Source organism: Zootoca vivipara, chromosome 6 (assembly GCF_965207765.1).
Source record: "Zootoca vivipara chromosome 6, rZooViv2.hap1.1, whole genome shotgun sequence".
Classification (NCBI taxonomy): Eukaryota; Metazoa; Chordata; class Lepidosauria; order Squamata; family Lacertidae; genus Zootoca; species Zootoca vivipara.
The window spans coordinates 15,954,423-15,978,948 of record NC_142589.1 but is presented as its reverse complement, the minus strand read 5'-3'; the positions used below and the strand labels follow the sequence as shown (position 1 = coordinate 15,978,948).

At 47.5% G+C, this 24,526-nt stretch overlaps 2 protein-coding genes across 4 annotated transcripts; one reads left to right on the top strand and one right to left on the bottom strand.

Annotated features, from left to right (window-relative positions):
* The first annotated feature begins 16 nt into the window (after positions 1–16).
* On the top strand, positions 17–21,331 carry INTS11 (integrator complex subunit 11). 3 transcript variants are annotated; one of them, XM_035118011.3, is made up of 18 exons: positions 17–433; positions 1,638–1,791; positions 3,026–3,123; positions 5,052–5,125; positions 5,671–5,899; positions 7,571–7,669; positions 7,772–7,806; positions 8,410–8,548; positions 8,972–9,036; positions 10,760–10,949; positions 12,618–12,701; positions 13,356–13,445; positions 13,599–13,761; positions 14,043–14,150; positions 16,913–16,974; positions 18,209–18,351; positions 19,458–19,587; positions 21,165–21,331. In XM_035118011.3, the coding sequence occupies exons 2-18, from the start codon at positions 1,764–1,766 to the stop codon at positions 21,228–21,230; spliced, it is 1,803 nt and encodes a 600-aa protein (XP_034973902.1). In that variant the 5' UTR covers positions 17–433; positions 1,638–1,763; the 3' UTR covers positions 21,231–21,331. The 3 variants fall into 3 exon arrangements, with proteins under 3 accessions (XP_034973902.1, XP_034973901.1, XP_060132183.1); XM_035118010.3 differs by having other exon boundaries at positions 432–679; XM_060276200.2 differs by lacking the exon at positions 17–433 and adding an exon at positions 442–883.
* LOC118086422 (lysophosphatidic acid receptor 6-like) lies at positions 21,327–24,490 on the bottom strand. The gene has a single exon (XM_035118013.3). The coding sequence runs from the start codon at positions 24,460–24,462 to the stop codon at positions 23,380–23,382; it is 1,083 nt and encodes a 360-aa protein (XP_034973904.1). The 5' UTR covers positions 24,463–24,490; the 3' UTR covers positions 21,327–23,379.
* Positions 24,491–24,526: the final 36 nt, after the last annotated feature.

Here is a 24,526-nt window from a genome sequence, read left to right as displayed (position 1 = left end):
CGTTTCCGTAACATTCAGGCGCGCAGGGACGAAGGTACTGTATCGGGCTTGGTCCAGCTAAGGCGCATGCGCACCAGTCCCAAGCCCCCGCGTTCCGTAGAGATGAGAAAAAAAAGTGTAGAGTTGCCGGCTCTCGGTGCTCGTCTGTGACCCAAAACAACTGGCGTGTCCTTTTGAACTAACGTTTACATTGAACGACGTAAATGAGGTTTAAGGGCTCTTCTGAGGGGAGACATTCACATCTAACTCTGAGACTATGTACTTTCTACCACGGAAGTTGATTGTTGTGTGCGTCACTCTGTACTTTTTGTTAAAACAAAACCAAGTCTATATGCCAGCTTGGCTCAGGTTATAGGCGGCTGAGTGCGAGCGCCCGGCGCATGCGCCCCTCGACCTAGGGCTGCGTTCGGCGTTCGTGGGCGCGACCGGCCAGGTGAGTTTGCTGAGAAAGAGGCGGGGGTGGGGTGACGACACCTTTTGCCAAGGAGACAAGGAAACCGGGGTCGGGTGTTCGGGGGGGTGCGTGTGTGCAGAAACGCCACCCGGAATAAGCGCGTTTCCTGCGTGAGGAGAGGAGGCGGGTCGCTCGCCCTCCGCCTCGCCTCCCCTGCGGGGTTGTTTTGAGGCTAAGCTGGGGAGGCCCATGTAGGCCACTTTGAGCTCCTCGAAGGAAAAGGGGGTACGTGTGAATGAGCAAGTAGGAGTAAAACAAATAAATAGGCATGCGCGGGGGGCGCCCTCTTAAGGGTTGTGTGGGTTGAAAAGTTGCTTTATAAAATATAGCAAGGGGGAGCTCAAGCGTGGTACAATTGTAAATAATTCTCAAAGGCGGCTTGTTACGGTCGGCCGGATTTAGGTTTGATGAGGCCCTAAGCTACTGAAGGTAATGGGGCCCTTTATATGTCCAGCTGTCCTTTGTCAACAACAAATTGTCACTGTTTTTTTGTGTTGAATATATGCTGTATGGTAATTTATGGACCTAATACGTATCTAAAGCCATTGGCACATAACAATATACATATATTTTTGGAAATGTACATCCAGTTGTTTCCCCCCCTTTTTGGGGGTGGGGCCCTAAGCTATAGCTTGTTTAGCTTATATGTAAATCTGGCACTGGTTACGGTTTATGATGCTTAACAAAAGCCTTCCAATGTTTTCGGAGTGCTGTACCCATGCATGCCCCCGGAGTTGATAAGGGCACCTGCTTCCCATGCAGAAGGTCCCAAGTTCAGCATTTATGCTGTGAACTGCCCCGAGATATTTGGGTGAAGGGCAGTATGCAAATCTAATAAACGTATAAAAATAAATGAAATCCCCAGCACCTCCAGGTAGAATCTCCTGGCTGAAACCCTATGTGGGGCTAATGGGAGCCTGAACGTACAGAAGGGGGTGATTTTGAACAGAGAGTTGATATCTCAGTTAGTAGAGCGTAGCTCTTAAACCGAGGGTCATGGGTTCAAGTCCCATGCTGGGAGAAAGATGGGACTGGACTAGATGACCCTCATGGCCCTTTCCAACTCTACGATTCTATGGTTCTGTAATCTGGAGGGAGCCAGGTTGGCAAAGCCCTGGCATAGAGCTGAAGTGAGAATCAGCAGCAGCACTGCCACTGAACAAATTTCTTTGTTATCCTTCAGGACGTCTTGAATTAATCTTCTGCCTAAGGTTCTGAAGCTGTGACACCATTGGGGAACTCTTATGGGATCTCTGAAACGGCTCCCATTGCAGCTGGACTTTGGAGGTTTAACCCCAGCTGTTTAAAGATGCCTGAAATAAAAGTCACTCCCTTGGGTGAGTAACATAAATGTTGGCACTTGTCTTTTCCAACAGGAAAGAGAAAAGGAAAATGGAGGGGTGCGTTCTTGGAGTTTAGGGTCCTCAGTCTGCCCAAGTTGAGGCACTGAGCTCCATTTTTAGGAATGGTAGGTGTACTGACCCAGGTTCGAAAGCACGTCAAAATGCAAGTAGATAAATAGGAACCGCTACAGCGGGAAGGTAAACGGTGTTTCCATGTGCTGCTCTGGTTTGCCAGAAGCAGCTTTGTCATGCTGGCCACATGACCTGGAAGCTATACGCCGGCTCCCTCGGCCAATAATGCGAGATGAGCGCGCAACCCCAGAGTCGGTCACGACTGGACCTAATGGTCAGGGGTCCCTTTACCTTTACCTTAGGTGTACTGACACTGATTCTAGGTGGTATAGATAAGGCATGGGGAATGTGGGTCCCTCCACTTTTCATCACATAAGTGTAAGTTTTCTAAAGAGTTCAGTTTCTGAACTACAGATTGCTGAGTGACAATCAACAAATACAAAAAGGATCTAGGGGTCGTAGTAGACCACAAGCTTAACATGAGCCAAGAGTGTGATGCAGCAGCAAAAAAAGCTAGTGCTACTCTAGGCTGTCTCAGCAGAAGTTAGTGTCCTGATCAGGCATAGGCAAACTTGGCCCTCCAGATGTTTTGGGACTACAACTCCCATCATCCTCAGCTAACAGGACCAGTGGTCAGGGATGATGGGAATTGTAGTCCCAAAACATCTGGAGGGCCAAGTTTGCCTATGCCTGGTCCTGATCAAAGGAAATAATAGTACCACTCTATTGTGCCTTGGTCAACCCACACCTGAAGTATTGTGTCCAGTTCTGGGCACCACAATTTAAGGAGGATATTCACAAGCTGTATTGTGTGCAGATGAGGGCATTGGGTATGTTTAGCCTGGTAAGGAGGAGACTGGGGAGATATAACCATCTTCAGATATCTCGAGGGCTGTCACACGGAGACTGTAGCAAGCTTGTTTTTCCTGCTCTGGAGGCCAGGACCCAAAACAATGGCTTCAAGTTACAAGAAAGGAGATTCAGACTTATTTGAACGAAGTTCTTGGTGGATCTGAGCCCAGAAGTCCTGCATAGGTGGACATTACCACCAGAGATGTGCTATGTGTCCTTGCAGGTGCATCAGCAGAAATGCAACACCTTTTGTTAAGACTGAAGGCTATTCAACTCACATCTTTTTCCTGTTTTGCCTTTTCAGGAGCTGGCCAAGATGTGGGCCGGAGCTGCATCCTTGTGTCCATCGCAGGGAAAAATGTCATGTTGGATTGTGGGATGCACATGGGCTATAATGACGATGTAAGTGTGATGGGCAGGCCTTGGCCTAAGTGGCAATACACTCTTTGAGAAGGTATTCATGCTTCAGATTTGACTTGGCATTGCTCCAAAGTGTACATGGAGGGTTTAGCTTGGAGTGTGGGAAGGTTGTAGAGCAGGGATGGTGAACAGCAGATCCAGGAGTGGCCAGATGTTGCCCTCCGGGCCTCACTCCTCACTGGTCCTGCTTTACACTCTCCTTGAGTGTTTTTTCCGTGGGTAGAATCTGCCCTTGAACTCTTGCTTGCCTGGATGGTAGATAGAGGGGGTCATGCCAGTGTGTGCAGAAAGTAGCCTACGGTAGCAAGGAAAAAACATGTGCATACATAATTTTATTTGCATGGCACCTTTCCACCGTTCAAACCGTGCTCCAGGCCCCTTACAACTTTGGGGGGGGGGGAATACATAACTACAAAGTAATTCTAAATAATAAATAATACATTTAAAAATACACAACCAAAGTCAACAATTTCCACATAAATCACATAGATCTAAAATAAAGATACCCCCCCAAAAAACCCCAAAAACAAAACCAACAGGAACACTCCCCCCCAAAAAAACTCCCCAAACTGGAGTCAATCAGGGCCCCACTGTCCCATGCCAGGTGGAAAAAAAGCCTGCAGGACAGGGAGCAGGTATTCCAGGACTCACAGCCAAATAATATAATTTGTTGCTGTGCCCCCTTTTGCCCCTGGCACCAGCCCACCCCTGGTATGTAGCCCTTCGAAGGTTGCCCAGAAGGAAATGGGGTCCTTGGGCTGAAAAAGGCTACTTTAGAGACAGGTGTGAGCAGCAACTGTATCACAAGAAGAATTGCTTTCCTTTCAAAACTCTGTAGTCAAAGTAGGATAGCTCCCTGGAGATTACTGTTGGGTTGTGGTCTGTACACCCCACTTGGCGAATTCAGGGAAACACACCCCCCCCTGAACTTGGAAGGGGTGGAGCGTTCAAGCAAATAGTTCTCCCATGCAGCCCCAGACCTTATTGGGCAAAAGCTAACAGTGGGAACTGAAACTTTGCTGAATGTAACATAGAAGAACACTTGCTTTGCCTGCAGAAGGTTGCAGATTTGAATCACTGTCCCCTGGTTTGTTTTTATTTGTTTTTAGGATTGGGTAATAGGCGATATAAAATGTTCTAGGTGCTGTACAGAGGTGATTCATTTATTTCACAAAACTTACATGCTTCTTACTAGAGCAAAATACTTCTAGGTGATTTAAAGCAGACACACAGTTAAAGCACAAGTCAGTCCATGCCTGTAAGCTCACAACCTGATATCAACAATAGAAAAGAAGAGGGAAGAGGAAGGAAGTCAAATAGTGAATTACACCATCCCCTAGCAGCCCAAGGCCACAGCTGGGAAACAGCAACAAGAAACCACCTCAGCTGAAAGCAGTTTGGAATAAAATGGCTTCTAAAGTGTATTTTGAAAGCCAGAACTGAGTAGGCCCAACCCTATATCCCTAGGAAGAGAGTTAACACACTTTGGGAGCCACCGCTGAAAAAGCCCTGCCTCTTCTGCTCACCAATATAGAATCATAGAATTGGAAGGGACCCTGAGGGTCATGTAGTCCAACCTCCTTCTGTTTGCTTTTATACTGTATGTTTCTGTGTTTGTATATTGCATATTGCCCTGTGGTCTTCAGATGAAGGGTTGGTATAGAGATTTAATAAATAATAATAGCGATAAATCCTGCAGTGGAGGAATATAATTGATCTTAGAGTTTATTGGCTGCTAAGAATGAACGAGTGATCTTAGAACCTTCAAGGAGGGCCTCCAAAATGGATCTGGCTGGGTTCTGAGGAAGCAGCAATCTTTGGGTGCTCTGTGCACACATGGGCGCTTCCTGGGCATGCCAGCTCGTGTAAGCCCCACCATTATGGGACACCAAAGCTCTTGTGTTTTGCAGAGGCGATTTCCTGACTTCTCCTACATCACTCAGAATGGAAGGCTGACTGACTTCCTGGACTGTGTCATCATCAGGTGGGTACCACCTTTGTCTTGTCTAGTGACATGTACACTGTTAACTTGCTTTGTGCTGCAACACGCAAAGCTGTTTCAGGGCATCAGGATTCACCTGTTACCTGGTGAGTTATGAGTATATATCCTATCAAGCTGCACAGTTTGCAGTTCCAGTGAAGAGAATCCTGAGCAAGGATTTTGAACCAACTCTTCGTGGTTTGTAAAGGTTGTTAATTTGAGCAAGCTAAAATGAAAAGCAGATAAAAAACATATAAATGAATGAATGAATGCAAAATAAGAGTTTACGATCTTAAGGAGTTGCTGGGAGTGGAATAAGTCCTAGTTAGTTTTAGGCATTTTGGGGGAGGGCGGGGGGTTTCATGTCAACAGGGGTAAATCAGGCACCTAATAACGTCGTAAGTTAAATGACTTTTAAGACACACGTAAAAGTAGTTGTAGATGAAGTTCAGGTTAAAAACAGTTTTGCAAATATTTCAAATAGCTGTTGAGGCCCATTCTAGCTTAGCGGGGGTCCAAAGCCACCTTGAATTTTGCCCTCTTTGCAGCCACTTCCATTTGGACCACTGTGGGGCCCTTCCGTACTTCAGTGAGATGGTTGGCTACGATGGGCCCATTTACATGACCCACCCAACGAAGGCCATCTGCCCCATCCTCCTTGAGGACTTCCGGAAAATCAGCGTGGACAAGAAAGGGGAGACCAACTTCTTCACCTCCCAGATGATCAAAGATTGCATGAAGAAAGTGGTGGCTGTCCATCTTCATCAGACAGTGCAGGTAGGGGGAGCCAGCCTTGGGAAATGGGGACTCATGCCTGATTATTATAATTGTATTATTAATCCTTATTATTCTTATTAATTACCTGCCCTTCACTCTAAGGTCCCAGTGGTGGGCACAACAATTAAAACACAATATTAGAAGTAGTTTAAAACAACTTTACAGTCGCTGAAGTAAGGTGGGTCCTAATAATAGCTCATCAGGGTAAGGGGCACCATCAGCATTTGCAATGAAGGTGCCAGGCACACCTCTGTGGGGAGGGAGTTCTACAGCCTGGGGGCCACCACAGAGAAGGTCCTTTCCTGCCCGCCCCCCAGCTTCAGTTACTTTAGGCATTTCGTTAGAAAGTTGTGCAATTAAAAGGTGTCTGGAAAGCTAGTCAGGCTTTTTCTTTTAAAAATGTGTTCCAAAGTAGAGAGATTGCTTGCTGCTGCATTATAGAATCACTTTGAAATAATTATTGTTAGTATTTCATCTCATTAACATGATAAGGGAAGTTTTTAATGACTGATGCTTTAATGTATTTTTAAACTTTTGTTGGAAGCCGCCCAGATGGGTGGGGTAGAAATAAATAAATAATTTGTTTGTTTGTTTGTTTGTTTGTTTGAAGTCTTCTTTATTCCGTTATATTATACTCCAAGACCCCTTTATCCTAAATAGAACCCAATAAGGCAGACACGTATGTACAGAATAATTTTTTTAATGTGATCCCATTGAGATCCCAAGATCAGGTAGATCTTATAATATATTTTTTGAATAATTTTAATCCTCTTTAATCACTTTTTAAAATTTAAAATTTTGTAACAAATTTAAAATTTTAAGTAAGTAATCTTGTGACCTGTTATATTAAAGGCCATGAAATTCCGAAGAGATTGGTGTTTTTAGTTTTGACGTATCTCAACGCTGGGCTGACCTCTTAAGGCCAAAATTCAAAACTCAAAAACAGGATGACATAGAAAGCTAAAATTTCCAATTTAAACTTAGTGTTGCTCATTCAACAAAATATTAAGAAAATTGGATGGCATGAGGTAAAAAATTTGGATCACTTGATATGTCAAATGACCCCACTGTAAAAATGATACCAAATGAAAATGAGCTGCTGAAAAATTAAACAGCTGTGTTTGCCTGTTGGCTTGAAAAGGTCTTTGAGAGAAGCCTGAAAGTCTAGTGAGAGTGCCTGCTGCATCTCTGTTGGAAGAGCATTCTGCAATATGGGACCAGGAACACTAAACATCTGAGTTCTGGTGGAAGCAAGGGGGTGTGTGACTATAACCATGCTCTTCTGAGTGATCAAGCTAAGATATAAAAACTCAGGTGGGTGCTTAAGGTATCCTGGGCCCATATTGCTCAGGGATTTGCATATCATTACAAGATCTTTGTCGCCTGTGAGCAGCCAGTGCTGGTGTCTTAGCAGAAGTGTCCCCTGCTGTCAACCACCTTCCTCCATCAACAATCTAGCCACTGCATTCTGCACTCACTGCAGATTGTCATTTTACATAGGAAGGAACACAATGAACTGCTTTGTACCAAGCCAGACCATTGGTCCCCCTGGCTCAGTATTGCCTGCACTGACTGGCAGCGACTCTCCAAGGATTTCAGGCAGGATCTTTTGCAGGCAAAGCAGGCATTTTACTATTGTGCCACAACGCTTGCCCTTTTTTTTTTATGCAGGTGGATGACGAGTTGGAGATCAAGGCATATTACGCAGGGCATGTGCTTGGGGCAGCCATGTTCCAGATTAAAGTCGGCTGCGAGTCCGTCGTTTACACTGTAAGTGCCTGGCTGAATCTGCATGTACTTTCTTTTCAGCTGAACATGCTCAGTTACTTGCAATGCACTGAAAATGTTTCTCTTCCTCCTTTCTCAAATTAGGGTGACTACAACATGACTCCAGACAGGCATTTAGGGTAAGTGTGGGAGAACGCCAAGGCACCAAGATTCGCTCTTTCTCAAAGGCCATTTTATTACACTCATTCATTTTTGTTTGTCCCAAGTGGCTGGTGGGGGAAGCTTGGGCAACTTGATCAGAAACTAAAAAAATTGGAAAACCGTAGCCCAGTTTGTTTGGGTTTTGACCTCCAGTGTTTGAAATTTGAATGCTTTAAATTTCTTGGGAGTTTTAAAGGTTTTTTAAAAAGCACCCGTAAAATATTGGAGGGCCTGAGAAGAGTTTTGAAGCTCTTCCCACCTTTCCATGTTCCCTGCGGTATTTGTGACCCTCCTCATTTTACCCTCCCAACAACCCTGTGAGGTAGGCTGAGAGGCAGTGACTGGCTCGATGACTGAGTGGGGATTTGAACCCTGGTCTCTCAGGTCCTAGTCCAACACTCTAACCACTACACCACACTGGCAAGTAAGTGGTATGAATGACTAATAACAAGCAGGATTAGCAGAGCAGGATTTACAGGGGGTGGGGAGGCATTTTATTTGAGCTCTTCACCTGGTGTGTTGCTCTGTCGTGGTGGTGGTGAACCCCGGATGGAACGCAAGGCCTGTTGCTTTGTCCTTAGAGCTGCCTGGATCGACAAATGCCGCCCTGATCTGCTCATTTCCGAGTCCACCTACGCCACGACCATTCGAGACTCCAAGCGCTGCAGGGAGAGGGATTTCCTGAAGAAGGTCCATGAAGCCATTGAACGAGGCGGGAAGGTACGACTATGAGCCTGCCTATCAGCTTCTAGGCTCCTCTGAGACACCCTGAAATCCAGATGGAGGAGCCTGGCTGAAATTTTCCAGTTAGCAGATTGATCATAGCAGGCAAACCTCCCCTGAAAGAGACATTTCCCTATTGTTACCATCTGTATCCTGTTTGTAATTCGTTAGCTGCTTTGTTTAGCCAGAGTGACCCAAAGCGACTTAAGAACAACCAAGTTTAAAAACACAGATACAAGGCAGGATTTAAAGGCCTCACCCTGTTAAAGGAGCCACCCTTCAAATTCAGGGCCAGAAGACCAAGTCCTTGCCTGGTGCCTAAAATAGATAAGTTTGGTGCTAGGCGTATCTCCTTGGGCAAGCAGGGGATAGTTTGCAGCTGCCATTTCCCAACTGAACCCTTTGTTTTCTCTCCCAAAGGTCCTTATCCCCGTATTCGCTCTCGGACGTGCTCAGGAGCTCTGCATTTTATTGGAGACTTTCTGGTAAGGAGACCAGCCTCTTTCACTCTCATTTTAAGAAACGACTTGCTGTGTTGATGCCTGAGGGCAGGGGTAGGCAACCTAAGGCCCAGGGGCCAGATGTTGCCCAATCGCCGTGGTCCGGGAATCAGCGTGTTTTTACATGAGTAGAATGTGTGCTTTTATTTAAAATGCATCTCTGGGTTATTTGTGGGCCATAGGAATTCGTTCATTCCCCCCCCCCCCAAAAAAAATAGTCTGGTCCTCCACATGGTCTGAGGGATGGTGGACCAGCCCACGGCTGAAAAAGGGGCTCCTTGCTTGTTGAAGAATGAAATCTCTTCCCCCACCTGCCCAATACCTCATTGTCATCTTTATGCTCCCTTCTGCCCTTTCCTGGGCTTGTGAGCAAGTTGGGATCCTGGCAGCAGTGCAAATTGCACATCCCAGTGAGCCAGGAGCAGGGAACCCTTTTCAACCTGAGGGCCACGTTGCCTTCTGGGCAACTTTCCAGGGGCTACATGCAAATGGTGGGTGGGGGCAGAAGCAAAACGTGGGCAGAGCAACAAGTGCAAATGTTGCCTTTGTACTGTAGGCTTGTTTCTACACACATTCAAGCCCAGCTCACACCATCCAGGCAAGGAGGAGGCATGATCAGAATTCCAGGGCACATTCCAGCCAGGTGTTAAGCAGAGCTGGTGAGGGGGGGTGTCCTGCGGTGAGGAGGGGGCAATGCCTGTGGAGCGTTCCAAGGGCCAGGTAGAGAAGCCTGGAGGGCCACATTCAGGCCCCAGCCTTGAGGTCCTCCCCTCCCTACTGTAAGCCATAGCGATGGACTCTCATTCCTTGGAGGTTTTTAAGTGGAGCTTGGAGGGCCATCTGTCAGGGATTCCTTAATTGTGATACCTGCATTGCAGGGGGTTGGCCTGGATGAAATGATTTACATGAACGCAGCGATAGCTCTGTGCTAGTGAGCAAGAGCAACAAACTATGGTGCTCGGCATTCCGTCCAAACCAGGGATTGGAGTTTGTATCACACAAAGCAATTCACGCTCTCTGGTTTGGAAATAACACTGAGCCATGGTTCACAGCTATTTGCTCCTGCTTATCAGCAGGAGAGGAGCACAGCAGCAGAGGCCTGTGCATTCCTGGTAAACCATCAAACCGTAGCTTACCATAATGTGCAACCCAGTGAGGTCACAAATGCTGTCAGGTTTTCAGTTGTTTTTTAAAGCAAACCAACCTCGAATCACTATCCCTTGTCATGATGAAAATATGCTTCAAAATGAATGAGAGTTACAGGCCAAGACTTCAGAAGCCAGAGGGCTGTTTATACAGGTGAAACTTGGAAAATTAGAATTTCGTCGAAAAGTGCATTTATTTCAGTAATGCAACTTATTATTTTTTATTTTTCTTTAAATTTTTACAAATGCTTTCTTTTGGAAATTCCACAGTAATAAAACATATAGTTACAATAATACAAAAATAAACATCGCTATTACATTTCATTAATTACATTCCATTTATAATTGACCCGCCTAACGACAATTACAATTACAACAAATAAAGGCTTGACATATCTTGCTTTGCATGTCATGCATCTATCTCATATCTTGGTTTCACCTTTTAAGTTGCATTACTGAAATAAATGCACTTTTCAGCGATATTCTAATTTTCCGAGTTTCACCTGTAGAGGGTGGCTAAATGAATCTTTTTTTCACCGCCACCGCTGTCATTTCCTCCCAAGGGAGCGAATGAACTTGAAGGCTCCCATCTACTTCTCAACGGGGCTGACGGAGAAGGCCAACCACTATTACAAGCTCTTCATCACGTGGACCAACCAGAAGATCCGGAAGACGTTTGTCCAGAGGAACATGTTTGAGTTCAAGCACATCAAGGCCTTTGACCGGGCCTTCGCTGACAACCCAGGGCCAATGGTATGTTTGGAGGGAGAGGCATGTATGTGTGTGTGTGAGATGGGGGGCGGGCTCAATTTAATCATTTAAGTATTTATACCCCAGCCTTCTAGTGCAAATACACCTTTCAAGGCTGCTTATGACTGGGGCAGTCAACCTTTTTCTGTAGAGAACTGCTTTCTCTTGGAGTAATCTTTCAGAGGCTGCAGGCAGTGGTAGGCAGAATCAGAGGGAAATACAGTGGTACCTCGACTTACGAACGATTCGACAACCAATTTTTTTGACTTATGAATGGGGGTAATGGCCGCACGCTTATGAATGTCTCGACATCCGAGTGAAAACCGCAGCGGTTTTAGATAGGGATTTTTCGAATTTTTAGATAGGGTTGCTTTGACTTGCAAATTTTTCCGTTTCCAGTGCATTCCTATGGGAAATCGCGTTTCCAATGGCGTTTTTAGACTTACAAATTTTTCGACTTACGAAGGTGCCTTCGGAACGGATTAAATTCATAAGTCGAGGCACCACTAGTGGGTTGGCCACTCCTCTCACACTCTCACACATAGATACTAGGGTGATGACTTTTTTACAACCTCATTTCCCTGTATCATAATTTGATGAGCTTTTATTAAAGATTAGATAAAATCTTACTTTCAAAGAGATTTGATTAAAAAAAAAAACCTCACGCACAAAATGATTTTAAAAAATTTATTTATCAGTTTTTTGACCATTTTTGAAGTCACTGTAAGCAGGTATAAAATTGAACCCAAGCTTTAGAGTCACATATATACAACATTATACAGGGTCATCAAACACACAAGGAAGCTTTTTTTAGCTGCAGTAACAGTATAGAGGACGACGTTTTGCTACCTCTCCTGTAGGTTCTTTTTCCAGCATGCCCGGCAGGGTCTGCTGGCTGAGTTTTGAAGTCCCAAAAAGGGGCTTTTACCTTGCGCAGGTGTGACATTTGTATACCCTATGTTGCTAAGAACACTCCCCACTGTGGAATGTGGTCTTGTGCCCAAATTTGATACGAAATATATATAGAATTGTTAATACAATTCTATGAAATGGTAAAACAGCATACAAAAAAATAAAATAAAAACAGTTTGTGCGTAACCTTTTTTAATACTTCAATGGAATATACCTCATTTTAGTCATTAATAGGCAACAGTTCATCCATTTGTGCTACAGGAAATAATTTTTGAGAGAAAAAAATGAAAAAGTCACCACCCTAATAGATACATACCTTGTTATCTCTCTCTCTCTCTCTCTCTCTCTCTCTCTCCATGTTATCTCTCTCTCTCTCTCTCTCTCTCTCTCTCTCTCTCTCTCTCACACACACACACACACACGCCATTTTCTGTTTCCACCCCCTCCTTTTTTCTGCTGAGGTCCACAGCTTGCTCACCTGTTCCTTACACCACCAGTTCAATTTCATAAACAATGACGTGGGCCTCCCCTTCTCTCTCTCTCTCCTGCTTTTTCTCCCTGCCCCAGTGGTCTGCCAGGAAAGGGTCAGATAGCCACTTAAAGGGTCAGCAGTGCGTGGTTGGAAGATGCACTTGTAGGGTGGGAACCAGGCAGGTGATGGTGGGTCAGGGCCAAATCACTCAGGTTCCACTTTGACCCTTCCTGAGAGTGCCATCTTGGATTAGATTAAGAACCCGGTTTCCCTTTTCTCTTCCTAAGGTTGTGTTTGCCACACCAGGAATGCTTCATGCTGGGCAGTCCCTCCAGATCTTCAAGAAATGGGCCGGCAACGAGAAGAACATGGTACGAAAATCCTCTTGGCAGATACAGGTCTGCTCCTCCTCGTCATGGCCATGGTTTAAATCTGGATTCCCAAGCTCTTGGGCGCCACAACCCCCTTGGTTCCATAAACTCATGCCCAGTGCCCCCTGCCCTATAAAAAGCATTATTCAGAATAGTGGTGTGCACAACCCACTAGGAAAGGCAATAACACAATAAAATGTGCTGCTGGCCAGTGTAGGTAATACTGAGCTAGATGAGCCTCAGGTCGGACTTGGTATAAGGCAGCTTCCTACTTTCCTAGTTGTAATAATAATCATAGTAAGTTACTGGAGAATCTGCCTCTCAAGAAGCATACAGATACTGTTCATTATTTTATTTTTTGCATTTATATACCACTTTGATCTCCCAAGGATCTCAAGGTGGTGTACGTGGTTCTCCCGATTTCACCCTCACAACAACCCTGTGAGGTAGGTTAGACTGAAAGACAGTGACCTGGCCCAAGATGAGCCTCATGGCTGAGAAGGGATTTGAACCCTGGTTTCCCAGATCATAGCTCGACAAACTAATCATTACATCACACTGGTTGTGCTTAGATACCCCCTCCCCCAAATAACCCCACACCCATTTTGTCGCTCCTGTAACGAGCACAATTTCCTTCTGGATTCTGTCTCCCAGGTAATCATGCCAGGATATTGTGTGCAAGGAACTGTCGGCCATAAAATCTTGGGCGGTCAGCGGAAGCTGGAAATGGAAGGAAGGCAAACTGTGAGTGGAAATGTTTCTGTGGCAGATTGGAGCTGCCCCTCCTCTTTAATTGATTGAAAAGAAAGGGAGGGAGGGAGGATCTGAGGGAATGTGCAGTAGGCACATTCTGAGGCAGCCGCCTTCATTCCCTGTACATGTCTTTCTGGCCTCCAGCTGGAAGTGAAGATGCAAGTGGAGTACATGTCCTTCAGCGCCCATGCGGATGCCAAGGGCATCATGCAGCTCATCCGCCAAGCGGAGCCACGGAACGTCCTCCTGGTCCATGGGGAGGCGAAGAAGATGGAGTTCCTGAAGCAAAAGATTGAGAAGGAATTCCGTACGTAGCCTTCCCACTGTCTTGTGACTCTTCCCACAGAGGGACCCGGGGCCTTTCCCCGTGCTTGCTCCTTCACCTCCCGAGGTTCTCTGAACAGCTCCAGAAAACCATTTTCCCTCTCTGTCGAAAGAAAGAAAGAACCACCCAGGGAATTGCTCTTTGTTATGGGTTCTTTAGGGGGGGAGTGGTTTGCTTTAGATGCATGGCTTGGGCATGACCTTGGGTTACCTCTCTCGGAATAAGTGAACACGCAGCAGTTGACCGGCTATGTTTTCTCGCAGATGTCACCTGCCACATGCCTGCCAACGGGGAGACGGTGACGGTTCACACCAACCCCAACATCCCTGTGGACGTTTCGCTCGGGCTGCTGAAGAGGGAGCTCGCCATAGGTAAAGTCCTGGGTGTACAACCATCTCAGCCATTTTGAAGAAATATTATTTATTAAACATATTTACAAATCTGTACAGCAGGGTTCAACCCAAGGACCGCATGTCCTTCTGGGGTGGGGTAAGAGACACGAGTGGGCAGAGCAGCAGGTTTGAATCCTCCCTTTGTGTAGCGGGCTAGCTAGGGGTGCCATGTGTCCTCTTTTTCCGGGACACATCCTCTTTTTCAGGGGTAAAATTTCTGTCCGGGTGGATTTTTTAAATTTGCCAAAATGTCTTTGGCTATACTTTCCGGATGAGACATAGACATAACTGGTGGTTGAAGACTTGCTTTGCTCTTCTCTTTTCTCCTGCCCCCCTCAGCAATATATCACAGCTTCTATAGCATACATATAGTAGGGGTCTTTAAAATGAGAGTCGTCATTGCGTCCTCTTTTAGATACACCCTCAAATGCCCTTCTTTATCCCCCATCCTGGCAAAAACGAGAGGGTGCAAAGGTGGGTTTGTGAGGGGTGTGGCATGGGAGGAGCCCAAAGGCCAGTTAAGAGAGGCCTGGAGGCAGTGCCTGATTTATGTATAAGCTAAAGAAGCTATAGCTTAGAGCCCCACTATCTTGGCCCTCCCCCAAAAAATTCAGTATTAATATAGTTGTTCTTAATTGTATATCAGTTCAAGAATTACTTTGATAAAATTCATATTTTGTTATGTGCAAATGGCTTTAGGTACCTATTAGGTCCATAAATTACCATATAGCATATATTCAACACAAAAAACAGTGACAAATTGTTGTTGACAAAGGACAGCTGGACATATAAAGGGCCCCATTACCTTCAGTAGCTTAGGGCAGGCATCCCCAAACTGCGGCCCTCCAGATGTTTAGGCCTACAACTCCCATGATCCCTAGCTAACAGGACCAGTGGTCAGGGATGATGGGAATTGTAGTCCAAAACATCTGGAGGGCCGAAGTTTGGGGATGCATGGCTTAGGGCCTCATCAAACCTAAATCCGGCCCTGCCTGGAGGGTTGCATTTGACCCCGTGGCCCAGAAGTTTCCCATTCCTGCTGTACAGATACCGAGTTGGGGAGATACCTACAAGCACTGCTGTGTGTAGGCCTGATATGTTTTCATGTGGCTGCTGGAAGATGGGTCGGGGCCATTACCAAAAGGGAAAAGCCAAAGAAAGCAAAGCCATGTAGGTGATCAAGAGAACCATTTATCAAGCCTGTGCATGTTGGGCTGTCCATGTTGTGGGTCAGATATTTCTATTCCATGTACGGTGTTGAGTCAATTTGTGTCTGATTCGGGGCGGGGGGCGGCGGCAGCCTTTGGCCCTACCACGTGTTGCTGAACTACTAAGAGCCCTCCTGGATCAGGCCAATGGCCCATCTAGTCCAGCATTCTGTTCTCACAGGGGCCAACCAGATGCCCCAATGGGAACCTTGCAAGCTGGACATGTGCGCAACACCACTCTCCCCTCCTGCAATTCCCAGCCACTGATATTTGGAGGCATATTGCCTTTGACAGTGGAGGTAGAACATAGCCAGTGTGGCTGGTTCCACCAGTGGCCTTGTCCTCTGTGAATTTCCCTAATCCTCTTTCCAAGTTGGTGGTCGTCACTGCCTCCTGCTGAAGAGTCTTCCATAGTTTAACTATGCCCTGCGTGAACAAGTCCATTAGTCTGCCCTGAATCTTCAAATGTTCCGCTTTGTTGGATGTCTGAGTTCTAGTGCTATGAGGGACGGAGAAGAACTTCCCTCTTCCGGCCGTCTGCTTGCTGGAGCCGGGAGTTGTAGTTCAGCAACATCTGTAGGGCCAAAGTTTCCCCACCCCATAGCAGATGGGCCCTACCCTGCTACTAATTCTAGTGTAATTCAATTTTACTTGTGATGACAGCATTGGGACTTACCCATGTGAAGCTAATGAACAGAGTGCAAGCGTGAAAAATAATATTGCACTTCCTACAACTCCTTTCTACAATGCCACACAGGTCCTCTTCTCGAGTTCCAACACCAACCTGTCCCTCTTTTTTCTATTCCTTGTGGAAGTGCCCAAATTGCTTAGGCTGCCTCCATGTATATTGAAGGAGACCATTCCCCTCTGCCCCAGCCTTCCCAGGCAAACTTTTGTCTCTCCTCTTTTGGGTGGTGCTGTATTCGAGACACCCAGAGGACTACAGGCAGTTGGTGTTCTTTCAGGGCTCATCTCTACAGTCCATGAGGACTAGAAACTTACTCTTGAACTACACTAACTTATTTTTTTTAATTGAAATGGCTTCGGTTGTGTGGTGGGATTTGAAAGTGCAAGCGTCTGGCGCTCCTTGGTGGTGGAGACAGAGGCACTTGGAGCCATGCTACTAGCAGTGCCCAGCTAGCCCCATGGCACCATCTTCTTTTGCTACCAGCTGTAAATTAAGCTGGTATCACTCGCTGATTGCAGTAACACCCTGTGACATCTTCTGGGACTAGCAGGTCTTCTGACATTAGAACCCAGAAAGGAAAATGTGACGCTAAAATTGGACCATTGTTGTAAGAGTACAGCAATCTAGTACCTCTGAGTAACCCACGCAGAGGCTTTTGATTGTGGTGTTTGTATCCTGTTTGCAGAGGGGTGCTGCAGAATGGGTGGCTGTGGTCTCTTTCCTGTACCTGTAAATAAATGAATGACTGTAGGGCCTGGTGACGTACATGACAAGGAATGTCTGGAGGTGGTGGGGAAAAATTGAATTGACTGCCTTCCTCTCTTCTCTTTGTTTCCAATATCCAGGGCCCTTGCCAGACTCGAAGAGGCCAAAGCTCATGCATGGGACCCTGATCATCAAGGACAATGTGAGTGGAGGCAGGTTGGGTGGGTGGGTGGGATTCATGGCTGACAGAATGGCTCCTGTGGTGGGGTTGGCAGAAAGATCCCCCACCTACCCTGAACTCTACCTACTAGTCTCCCTCCATTCTTGGAACCCCTCAATGGTTACGTGAAGGAAAGGTCATTTTCACATATAGGTTACTAGCTGGCCATGCCACGCGTTGCTGTGGCTTTTTGTGTTAAATGGACCTTTTTATGTTAAATGGACCTTCAGAGTCTCCCTTCAGAGAACCCTCACCTTCAGAGTCCCCCTTCATTTTGCACACAATCATTCCCCCCAATACGTGTGTTCTGTAAATTTTTGCCCTGTCCCAACCCTGACTCCCCTACCCACGCGTGTTCTGTGAAATTCCCCCACCCCGCCCCAACACATTCATCCCCCCCAAAGTCACTCAGTGCCCCCGTTCCTCACCCTTGTTGCACAATGTCACAACACCCCTCTCTATCTCTCCCCCTTGGAAACCCCTGCAGCCTAGTCAGTTTTCTTGGCTGGGAAATGCTGGGCCTTGTTGCTGCAAAAGGCCCGTTTTCAGTTGGTTGCCACAGAATTTTGTGATGTCACCGATAGTCTGCAGCCAATGGAGACGCAGTTTGTGGCTTCTATTTCCCAGCATGCACTTTCGTCTGAGTGGGGTGGTTTTGAACACGGGGGTTGGGTTTTTTTTACGTGGTCCAGGTTTGACATTTATCTTTGAAAATGGTCTGAGCTTGCTATTCCAGTCGCATTTGACTTTGTGTTAAAATTTGAACGCAATCAGTCCAGCGGTTTTGTTGAACATTGGAGAGGAACACACATGCCCAGTTTACATTTATATATATATATAAACTACCACATTGTAAACTGGAAAGTTAAAACTGCATTCGTAAAGGTTGCTTAGTGCTTACTTCCACAATTATATGTTTAGGATGGGAGCATTGATGTGAAATGATGTTTCAGAAGCCTAAAATGTGCCTGCCCTCTTCAATATTTTTATTCTGATGCTGCCACTGTGATCATGAGGTTTCCCTGTTGCCACCCCAAATGCAGTACTTTGTTAAATCTGTGCCTTGTGCCTGTTTCTAAAAAGTAAGATGAGCCTGCTGGATCAGACTGACAGCCCAGGGAGTTCAGCATGCTGTTCCCTGGCTGCCCAGATGCCCTAGGGGGAAGCCCAAAAGCAGGACCTGTGCTTTACATCTCTCCCTTCCTCCTCTGGGCAGAGCTTCCGCTTGGTCTCTCCTGAACAAGCACTCAAAGAGCTGGGCCTGGCGGAGCACCAGCTGAGGTTCACCTGCCGCATCCACTTCCAGGACCCCCGCAAAGAGCATGAGACAGGACTTCGTTTATACAACCACCTGAAGACGTAAGTACACCAGACTGTGTGCAAAATGGCTTGAAGGAATGCTTTGGCTCAGGCACCCCCAAACTTCAGCCCTCCAGATGTTTTGGATTACAATTCCCATCATCCCTGACCACTGGTCCTGTTAGCTAGGGATGATGGGAGTTGTAGGCCAAAACATCTGGAGGGCCACAGTTTGGGGATGCCTACTTCGGCTCAAGGCGTGCCTTGTGCTTCCTGAAACCTGTCCTTGGAAAGGTGGGAGGTGGGGCCACAAGATAGGGAGGAGCCCTAGTCTGGCCTGTATACTTCCAGCTGTAAATTAAGAATAAAAAATGGTTGACTGAGCAGTCACAGAGTTGGCGGTATCTCATTCAGGACCTCCTGCTTAGTATGCCTAGTGGAGGATAGCCTGGCCAACAGCCACCTGCCATTGGGCAGTTTTTCATTCACTGTTGAGCCAAAATCTTGCTTCCTTGCCATTTTCATTAATTGTTCTAGTTCTGTCCTTGGATTAGGAACAGAGAATTCTGATCTCACACATAGGAATGTTGGAATTCTTATCCTCAAGGGACTATGTAATCTGAACATGCATTATTCATAATGCATTTTGGTTTTGTTAGTTAAGAGGAGAGCAAGCACTTACTGAAAGTACTGAATATTACCAGCCCCAGGAAAAAAGAAAAGAAAAATTGTGCCTTATTTGTTTATGTTTGCTGCTGCTGCTGCTGCTGAGCACAGTTATGTATACATCTTCCCAGCCTTGCAGATTAGGAGTTTGCTTGCTTTGGCAGAAAAGTAAAAACTCACATTCCCAAATTCTGCACTCAGTACTGTAATCTGTGCCATGTACTAAGGTAGTAGATTAGTGCAGACATGCTGCTTTGATCTTAGTTTCTAACGCTTATTTTTAAAAAAATCAACTAGTTTAAGTTTCTAACTCTCATTGTTTGTACAGAAGAGATTACCAAATAATTCTAGGCTATTTGAAAGTAATATTTTGCCCCCCAAAACTGCTAGACCAATCACAAAATGCGTTTTAGGATCTGTTTTCCTAGCTGCCCCAGGAGAAGAAAGGAAGCTGCTTTTGGAGATATACAACATGCTATTGTTGTTTCCCCCCCCCGTAGTTTCCTGAAGGACTATTCTGTTCAACACCTCTCTGACACCTCCATAATGGTAGAGTCCATCTTGATCCAGGTTACAGTGCAATCGGAAGATCCTGCAACTAAACTTCTGCTGGTGTCGTGGACGTATCAGGTGAGGTTTCTTTTTTACACACGTTATTGCACTCCTGGCTTTCAGAGTCCCTTGCCCCTTTCCACCTTAGCAAGGGGCTATAGGAGACTTTACAGGAGGAGGAAGTTCCACCAAGATGACTCGCCCCATGGTGGTTTGGCAGGGAGTGTGATGGTTCTCTACAAAGGCCAACAGCAGGTGTGGAACCTTTGGCCCTCCAGATGTTGCTGAACCCCAACTCCCAACAGCCCCAGTTAGTGTGGCTAATGGACAGAGAGATGAAGGGAGTTGGAGTAAACAGCATCTTGAGAGCACTGCTTTGGCTATCCCTGCAGGCTGCAGCCTTTGTAAACGGAAGCTTTCCAGCTCCAGGGGTGTTGACAGACCCTCTCCCGAATTTCCTTAAGCCCACCTAAACAAAATGGTTCTGCAACACAGCTGGAAGGAATGCAGCAAGTTATAGCGAGGCAGTATTTTTAATTTAAGGCAAGCGGGCTTCTAGGGCTGGGTGACGACAGGTTTCTAACATTGCGATGTATCACCAACCAAACACTGCAGTCTGGCGATACACTGCAATGTTGGAATGGAGGAAGGAGCAAGCTGCATTAACCCCAGCCCTATGAGGTGCAGGGTCAAACTGCTGCTGCTCCTGCCGAGCAGGCTGAGGCAGTTTCACCCCAGCACCTCCATGGGGCCAGGAACAAGGCAGCTTGCTTCTCCCTCCGTTAAACTGCTCTGCTGAGGTGTGGGCAGCTCCATGCCCCTCAGCAGAGTAGGCCTGAGCGGTACATCACTGAGGAAAAGACCGCAACGGCAGTTTCACCAGTGATATACCACCAACGCAGTCTGCCCTCATACCAGTGCAGGGGCTGAAACAAGCTTCATCAGCGAAGTGTGATACAGCATGTTCCTCCCTCAGTATCTTTAAACTGCTTGGCTGAAGAGTGTGTCGCTGCCCTCCCCTCAGCCAAGCAATTTTAACTACGCAAGCAGGAGTGGGATCGCGGCTGGGCTTCGTCCGTCTCCATTGAGGGGTGCATGGCTGTGTGCCCCTCAACGGAGAAGTTTAAAGGAGCCTGCCATGTGGGGGCTCCTTGCTTCCACCCCACAAAGAAAGAGGCTGTGTGTTTGGGCTACGGCCACTTGGTTCATGGGGGAGGGGGGTTGAACCAGCGAGGTAGCTCACCCACCCCCCATGCCAGCCTCAAGGTCGCTGCCAGGAGCCTTTTCGCCCCCCAGCTAAGCACCAGGCTCAGACCAGCTGCATTGGCCCTGGCCTGCAAGGCGCTGGGGTGAAAGCTGAAGCATTTTCACTCTGGCAGGGGGCAATATAGCTTGTTTCAACATTGTGGCTTATCACCAAACCTATGACATTGGCTGGTGATACATCATGATGCTGAAAACGTAGCCCAGCCCCTATAGCAGAGCAGCAGGCCTCCTTAAACCACCTGCCAGCACAGGGCACCTCACTCCCATCTGCCTGCAAGCAGACAGTAGTGAGCTGCATTGTGCTGAAACTGGTATCATGGTGTGAATGTACAGCCTTACCTTCTACTAATATCCCCCCCCCCCCAAAAAAATATGGATTTGGGTTGCAGGATGAAGAAATGGGTAGCTACGTGACCTCCCTGCTGAAGAAGGCGCTGCCTCAAATCACGGCATGAGTCTCCAGGAGCTAAAACCCTGGGAAATGTAAAGAAAAATGTAAATACTTAAGTTTGTGTGTGTTTTTAACAAATTAAAACGCAGGAGTTTTAGTATTTAATATTAGTGGCCTTTATTGTCACACGTGGCATCTGCAGTAGCAACTCCAAGCAGTAGGCTTTTTAAAAGAAAATCTGAAAATAGGTAGTAGTCCCTTCACAGTGAATGCCAACAGTGTGTGTGTTTTCTAAAGGAGGCCAGTTTACCAGGATTGTCATCTCAACTGGGCGATATCTGATTTTCAACATCGTGATACATCAGCAGCTAAAGACCATGATATGCTGATACAGTATACCACAATGTCTGGAATGTATTTCGGCTATTTCTTCCTCCCCACCTTAGGGGAGGAAGAAGCAGCCAATATACATGTCCTAGCAGTGGCTTCCTTCAACTGCTCAGCTGGGGTGGGGTGGACCTGGATGTCTCTCCAACGTGCAAGCAGGAGAAGCATCGGTGCTCACTCATTTGGGGGATGGGAGGCTTCTCTTCCAAGCTGAGTAGTTCAAGGAAGCCGCAATGCGAAGGCGCCTGCAGGCTGCTGTTTTCCTCCCAGAGCAGTTATTGCTCCAGGAGGAAAGATGCCTCCTGCCTATTCAGGTGAAGGCAATTTTGAGTTGCCAATACATAATGGCTCCCCAGCTGCCACCAGGACAGCACAAGGGAGCGAGGAGCGCTGAGCTGGCAGCAGCCAGGGAGCCACGCTGTGAATGGCAAACTTGGTTTCAGATAATGACTCACACAGCATCACCCAGGCTACTCACCTTCGGATTCATTTATGTGAGCTCTTGCCTTGTGATGGGGAAGGGAGTGCTGTTTGATGGTAGAGCACCTGCTTCACGGGCAGAGGAGGTGGCATCTCCTGTCGCAGGCATCTCCCACTTTAAGGAAAAAGGATCAGGGGCACCATAGCAATCTGCTCCATCAGGCCAGTGCTCATCAGAGCCTGGCATCCTGTTCTCACAGTGGCCAACTAGCTGCCTTTTCTGAGCAGCCCCCAAGAAGGATTTGAGACTCTGGAGGAAAATGTTCACAGGCAGGTGGGGGCTGGCTGAGAGAAAACTGAGCTTTGTGTATCAGTTCCCCATTCGACCTAATGGATCAGCCTTCACCAGTTTAATGTCTGGTCTATATTAAAAACAGAAGTGGGTACATATGCCCATGTTCAAAAGCAAACACACCCAACTCCAAGCCCTGTCCATACACAGGAAGCGTAAAAAAGTGTGTCTTCCTTTTTCATTTTGCAAAGCTATGGTAGAGGAGCAAGACAGGTGTGGGGCAGTTTGGCCCTCCAGGTATTGCCAAACCACACCTCTCCTGCCCCTATCCCTGCTCCATTGGGCAGTGCTTGCTAGGACTGATGGGAGGTGCAGTTCAGCAACAGCCGGTGGGGTGGCACAGGATCCCCATTCCAAGGCAAGACCCTTATTCAGCTCCAGCCAAAGCAGTCTGGCCTTTGCAATTTTAGTCAACATTGCCGACCCACTTGGAAGCATTATCAACACAGCCGAAAGGACTAGAAACGTGCCCTTTTGAAAATATAAAATCATGGGGCATGTATTCTGCATCTGGTATCGCATTCTGTGCTCCTGCAGAAACACAACATTACTAATAATCTCTCTCGGGGGTCTTGGGTGGGTGGCAGAAGGACAAAATCTGGGAAATGTGGTCCCTCCACCCTGCTGCAGCCCCTTTCAAAAATCTTAAGGGTACATAACGCTAACCCCTCCTGCACAAAGCCATCTACAGCAGGGATCCCCAAACTACGGCCCCCGGGCCGGATGCGGCCCAATCGGCCTTCCAATCCGGCCCGCGACGACCCCCGCCGCCCGCTGTCGCCGCCCGCTCTCACGGCGCGCGGCGCAGCGACGATCTAAAAAATCGGCAAACAATCGCCGAAAATCCTTTGTGCGCATGCGTATGGGCCTCTCCCGACCTGGAAGAGGTCATTTCTGGTGCACTTCCGGGTCGGGGGAGGCCCATACGCATGCACACAAGCGATTTTCGGCGATTTTTTCCCCGCCCGTGTGCGTGTGCGCATGCGCACAGGCGCACACTCCCCTGCACTCCGGCCCACCGCGCGGTAAGTCTGGGGACCCCTGATCTACAGTTTCAGTTAAAATTCCTTGGGTTTCTCACCGAAATCATCTGAACCTGCTGCCTCCTTTCCCCCCACCTTGGTCCGGCAATGCGTAGGTTGGCAGGGGCGCAAGCGTCGCCTCGACCACCACAGATGGTGTAGACTTTCGTGGCCCTGGTCCTGAAGGGAACTCTCCAGCGGCACTGTCGGCTGGCTGAGGTGAAGTAGTACAAGATGGGGTTCAGGCAGCAGTTGAAGCTGACCGAGGCCAGAGTGATGCGGCGCATCCTGTATATGACAACGGCAAAGCGGCAGTCCCTGATCAGCCCAACCCGCATGAGGAAGTGCAGCAGGTGGGTGAGGTGGTATGGGAGGAAGCAGGTGGCGCAGATGAAGAGGATGAGGTAGATGGTGCCCAGGGCCTTCCTCTTGCGGGCGCTGCGGGGGATGCGAGAGATGCGCCGGGCGATCAGAGGGTAGCTGATCAGGATGACCCCGAAAGGGACCACAAAGCCAAATATCAGCGCGCAGACGTTGTAGGGCATCATGCGCCCGGTCCACTCTTCCAACCCAAAACTCTCAAAGCAGACGGTCGCATTGCTCCGGTTGAAGTTGAGTGGGCCCCCGAGGACCAGCGGGGCAGCGATGCTCACCGCCGTCACCCAGAGGACCGCAGCCACCAGCCCGTAGTGGGTGCCCTTGATCCTGATGTACACAAAAGGGTGCAAAACGGCCACGTAGCGGTCAAGGCAGATGCAGGTGAAGAAGGCAATGCTGAGGTAGATGTTGAGGAAGTACATGCTCCCTGTCAGCCGGCAGGCAATGTCCCCAAAAATCCAGTTGTTCCGGTTGAGGTGGTAATGGATCTTGAAAGGCAGGACACAGACAAACAGGGTGTCCACTATGGCTAAGTTGACCAGGTAGACGTAGGAGCGAGGCAAGCTGATCGCCTGGCAGGTCAGGAGATGCAAGGCAGCCCCATTCCCCAGGAGCCCCAGGACAAAGACCGTACTGTAGACAATCGTGAAGAAGGAATACTGAAAGTCTGCTTGGAAGACGCATTCCTCTAAACTGGCGCTGGCAATGGTCTCGTCAACGATAGTTGTGTTATTCATCTCTCTTTTTTTTTAAGCTGAGGAAGTGTCTCCTTTTCCTAGAGATCAGCAGTCCCTCTGCCTT

Excerpts from the sequence above, each read along its gene's own strand:
- LOC118086422 (XM_035118013.3), bottom strand. The coding sequence starts at position 24,462 with ATGAATAACACAACTATCGTTGACGAGACCATTGCCAGCGCCAGTTTA.
- INTS11 (XM_035118011.3), top strand. The coding sequence starts at position 1,764 with ATGCCTGAAATAAAAGTCACTCCCTTGG. Across the intron at positions 7,670-7,771 it reads GCGAGTCCGTCGTTTACACT|GGTGACTACAACATGACTCC; the intron begins GTAAGTGCCTGG and ends TTCTCAAATTAG. Across the intron at positions 7,807-8,409 it reads ACTCCAGACAGGCATTTAGG|AGCTGCCTGGATCGACAAAT; the intron begins GTAAGTGTGGGA and ends CTTTGTCCTTAG.